At 63.4% G+C, this 4613-nt stretch overlaps 1 protein-coding gene across 1 annotated transcript in view; it reads right to left on the bottom strand.

Annotated features, from left to right (window-relative positions):
• The window catches only part of ERG (v-ets avian erythroblastosis virus E26 oncogene homolog), an 86909-nt gene that overhangs the window by 42805 nt on the left and 39491 nt on the right, over positions 1–4613 (bottom strand). Inside the window, exon 2 of the mRNA XM_004675372.2 lies at positions 2110–2324. Coding sequence (XP_004675429.2) covers positions 2110–2324 — 215 coding nt within the window. The remainder of the gene's footprint in view (positions 1–2109; positions 2325–4613) is intronic.

Raw genomic sequence — 4613 nt, forward strand, 5'->3', positions numbered from 1 at the left:
GCTAGCGCTCCGGCCCCGTTACGCAATGCGGGTTACGCGGGCTGTACCGTGGGTCCCTAGTGGCAGCCCCGTGCTGGCCGCCGCCCGGAAGGGCACGGGTCCTCACCTGAGACGCTAGGCCGCACGCCGGCCTGGCCGGCCGGGCCTGCGCCACCCCCTTTCTCCTCTGGGGGGGCAGCACCGCCGCCCCCGCCGGCCGCCCTCGTACAAGCTCACATCAGGGCCGCGGGCCCGTCGGGCTGAGGACGGAAGAACCCACCACCTGCTTGGGAAGGGAGCCCCCCGCACCCCAGGGGAGCCCCTCTAGCGCAGGGGGCCCCGAGGCCTCGCGGGTGCGCGGGGTCGGCTCTGAAGGGGAGACCGCAAAGGCGCCCCGTCCCGCCTCCGCAGACCGCGCTGGGGCGGCGGCTTCGCAGGTCAGGAACCGCGCGGGGCGGACCCAGGCTGCGGTCTCCGCGACCCGGCTCCTCACGCTGCCCCGCCCGACCCAGACCTGGCGGCCAGCGCAGCCTGGGTTTCCGCCCTGCTGAGGGCATCTGTGTTCTCAGTGCCCCGGCCCTGCCTCTTCTCCCCGCCCCCATCACTGTCTCCCTCTTACACACACAATCCCCCCACAACGTGTCTCCATTCACACCCACACCCTCCGCTTCCTCCTCTGTCCCCCTCCGGCTCTCACAGTCTCCAGCGCAATTCCCCTTGCTCCCGCTCCCTACTGACCATGTATGGCCTCTATCAGCTGGGGCTGACCATCTCCCCACTTGTGCTATGCACAGGAGGCGCCTCTCACGCCCCACGCCCCGCCGGGACCACCCTGCACAGGAACCAGCCGCCATGGCAGAGCCGGGAAAGCCTCCTGCTCCTCAGCTCACCCCAGCCTTTCCCGGGGTGCACATGCCCGCCGGGGCTCCAGCAGAAGCGGGTCCCCTCCAGGTCCCCAGCTTGGCTCCGCCCACTGTTCTATGTAAACAGGCTCCACCCTTTGGAAGGTGCTTCCCGGACCCCGAGTCTCAGCTGTCCCCACAGGGGACGCGCTGCCAGCTGGGAGGCTCACAGGGACCCGCAAACCATGCAGGGACTCGGCGCCCCTGGCCCCACGCCCTGCCATAGTCCAGGAGGGGGCCCTGGCCCAGCCTGGACTCCACCTCAAGGACCAGCTGTAGCGATACCGAACATCCGAGTCCCTGCACCCGCTTCACAAGAAGAAACTCGATGCCCAGGCGTGACCTGAGCTCTGGGGGGGGGGAAGGGGGGAGGCTGGGGGAGGGTGTTCTGGCGGCCCCCATCTGGGGGGCCCGGCTCCCACTGACTTTCCCTCAAAGGCGCTGTGACTTGCGCCTCTTTCAGTGCCATGCTGGAAGCTGACGCAATCGTTTCCAGCGCTCATAAAACACGACACTTATGAAAAGTGCAATTAGCATTAAAATATATATATATAGCAAAAAGGGCCTATTATGGCTGCAGCCGTGGAAAATGCAGGCGTGTGGGGCAAACGTCCAGACCCCGCCTCCCTTCACAGGGGGTTAGCAGAGATGCCAGGGCGTCGGGCCCTCGTCCATCACGGAGCTGCCCAGAGGGTCAGCAAGAGGCCGTCACCAGAGGGCTTTGTCCACAGCACAGGCCAGAAAACATGCGCTGTTCTTGCCACTGAGTTCACACCATTTAAAAGCAGCGGTCCTTTCTCTGTCCTGAGATTTTATATTCCTTTCCTGGAACATACTGGGGTGACAGCAGGCCTGAAATCTACTTCACTGTCCCAAGCGGCTTCTATGAAATGCCCTCAAGCACCAGTGCCCCTCCGCGCCTGTGACACTCTTCAGTGTGACACAGCAGCACAGGACAGACTCAGCAGGTTCACCATGATGGGCTTTCAGTCAGCAAAAGTAACCTGTGCCTGGGAGACGGCAGGGGACGGGCGGGGCCTGGGGCCACGCAGTCGGCAAAGTCCAACACTCCCCCCGCCCGAGCTGACACTGTCCCACCGTAAGGAGGAAGACGGAACTGCCCTCCAGGCCACAATCCCTCGAATCCTGCCACGTGAGGACCACGGCCTTCCCCACCCCGCCCGTCCTGGCACCAGAGCGCCACAGGGAACAAGAGCGGGTCTCTTACCTCGAGCCGTTCACCTGGCTGGGGGTGCACTCCATCTTGATGGTGACCCTGGCGGGGGGCGGAGACAGCCAGTCCTGCTGGGGGACGCGGGGGCTCATCTTGGAGGTCTGCGCATAGTCGCCGGAGGAGGACGCGGTCATGTCCTTGGGCAGGTGCGGCGGGCCGTAGGCACACTCGAACAGCGACTGGTCCTCGCTCACCACGGACAGCGCCTCCTGCCCCAAAGAGACACAGTCAGGGCCCGTCCAGATGCACAAGCGGACAGTGCCCGCGCGGGGCGGCCCGGGGCGCCCACAGCAGCCGCCGGCCCATCTCCACCTGTCGGGGAAGGCTGCGCCGAGGCCCCCCTTCCCGACCACGGCAGTCGGACCGGCCGGCCTGAGGACGCGTCTGCAGGCCGCAGAACATCGCCGGCCGCCGGCCGCCCCAACTCGCTTTCATCTCAACTCAAGGAAGTTGAATTTCAAAGGTCTCAGAAGACACCCAATTGCACGTGTCATTATTTGACAAATGCAGGCAATAATGCAAGCGGACAGGGTAGGCGGTGGCCATAAAGATTAAACAAAGCGGCCGGCCGCGACGTGCGAGGGGACCCGCAGCGAGAGGGAGGCGGAGCGGGCACCCACAGACACAGAGCGATGAGGCTCCCTCCCCAGTTATCAGCCGGACAGAGCTTCAGGGGTGTCTCCACGCTGGCGAACATCTGGTTGATAACAAAAAACCAGAAGACGGAGAGTGCTCCGCACGCCTCCCCGGGCGGGGGGCGGGGTATCCGGACCTGCGAGCCCCTGCGCCTCCCCTGCTGTTAACAGCGCTGCTCTTTGGCGCGACGTGGGGAGCGACATGGCAGTGTGTGCTCTGTACCCGCTTTGTTTAAGTCAGGAGGACGGGGAGCCTCGGGCGGCTGCCGCGGGGCCCCTCGGACGTGGGAGCCCAGGCCGGACCCCACGGTCACTGCAGACCCAGGTCCGATCGGGGGTCTGGGCAGAAGGAGACACCCACGTGACGGGCACTGAGTATGGCAGGCCCCGTGGTCCCCGCCCCGCAGCCAACAGGTGAGACGCAAATGTGGGGCTGCGAAATGTTGGAGGATGGAAACTTGGGGCCGGGAGGGGCCCGTGGAAAGCTGGAGCCCAAACGTCTCGTCTCCATGAGCAAATCTGAGATGCGGAAAGGTCCAGCGCTGACCTTGAAGAGAGTTGGTCAAGGTCAACCACAGAATGGGCTGGCACATGTGCTCTGTGTGTGGAGGGTGTAGGGGGGTGTTTGGGGGGGCAGGGGGGTTCAGCCTCTGTGCCCTCCTGCCCCGGCCTCCCTACGTCATCTGGTTTGGGAAGTGTTTAAACCAGAGCGCCCTTCTATTCGAGTTGCTGATCTGTAAGTAGGTAAGGACGCTTCTCCCCACGGGTCGTCGAGTCCCCAAAAGAACGTTTTCCACGCTTGAGAGAGCCCCTCCCACCCCGGAGGGTCAGCAGGCTCGAGGGCCACCAGCAACTTCACCAGGTACCCCGCCCCACCCCACCTGCACTCCCCCACTCTAGCCACAGCCCCAAGTTCCTTCATCACTTCCCAAGCAAGTGCCTCACACTGTGGGTGGGAAGGGCCACGGGGCGCTGGGATCCGGGCCCCAGGTGGCGCCCGGGTGTCAGCAAACGTGACACCCCTCACCCCACTTCCATAAAAGAGTGCCAGTGTGAAACGGGCATCTAACACCCTCTCGGTCGGGTCCACAGCATCGTGACCCTGTCTGTGTGCCCAGGAGGCGCTCACCATGGAGACCCCACAAGGTGGCTTTCTCCCGTCTCCACAAGGGGCCCCACGTCTGTTTTCTTCCTCTGTGTGAGTGTAATGAGGACGTGTAAGATTTACTCTGGTGGCACTTTCAAATATGCAGCACGACAGCTTTGCAATTTTTTTTTTAGAAGGTTGCTCTTTTCTTAAAAAAAGATTTACTTATTTGTGCATACAGAACTGGGGTACAGGCCAGAGGTGCGGGGGCGCCGAGAGGACTCCCCAGAGACAGAGTGGGGAGCAGAACAGGCAGATTGGCCGCCTGCAGTGCTGCGTCCGAACCCGCTGCGCCACCAGGGAGGGCCACAGTCCTGCATTTTAGTGCCATGTCGTGCAGGGGCCTGTGAGAGCCCTCAGGTCACAGCCCTGGGCTCTGGCGGGAGGAAGCCAGGGGTGAAAACACTAGCACAGAGCAGAGTGAAGCATGAGCTGTGCCAGGCGAAGGGGAAAAGGCACAGAAGCATCTTGAAGACTCCACAAACCTACACAGCGACGACAGAAGCCTCGTGGAACAAGGGGTAAGGGGGTCCCTGAAAGTGGGGTGGAGCCCGAATCGTGATACCTTCTCTCTGCTTGCTTGCGAAGGTCATCCCAACTCAGAGCCCAAACGCAAAGGCGTGGGTGTAAGGGGAAGGAGCGCCAGACACGCGCTGGGGCAACCATGAGCACAAAAGATCATCCCTGAGAAGCGGGGTCCCCCTCCCCGGGCCGCA

This window comes from Condylura cristata, unplaced genomic scaffold (assembly GCF_000260355.1).
Source record: "Condylura cristata isolate star-nosed mole 26May11 unplaced genomic scaffold, ConCri1.0 scaffold00003, whole genome shotgun sequence".
Taxonomy (NCBI): domain Eukaryota; kingdom Metazoa; phylum Chordata; class Mammalia; order Eulipotyphla; family Talpidae; genus Condylura; species Condylura cristata.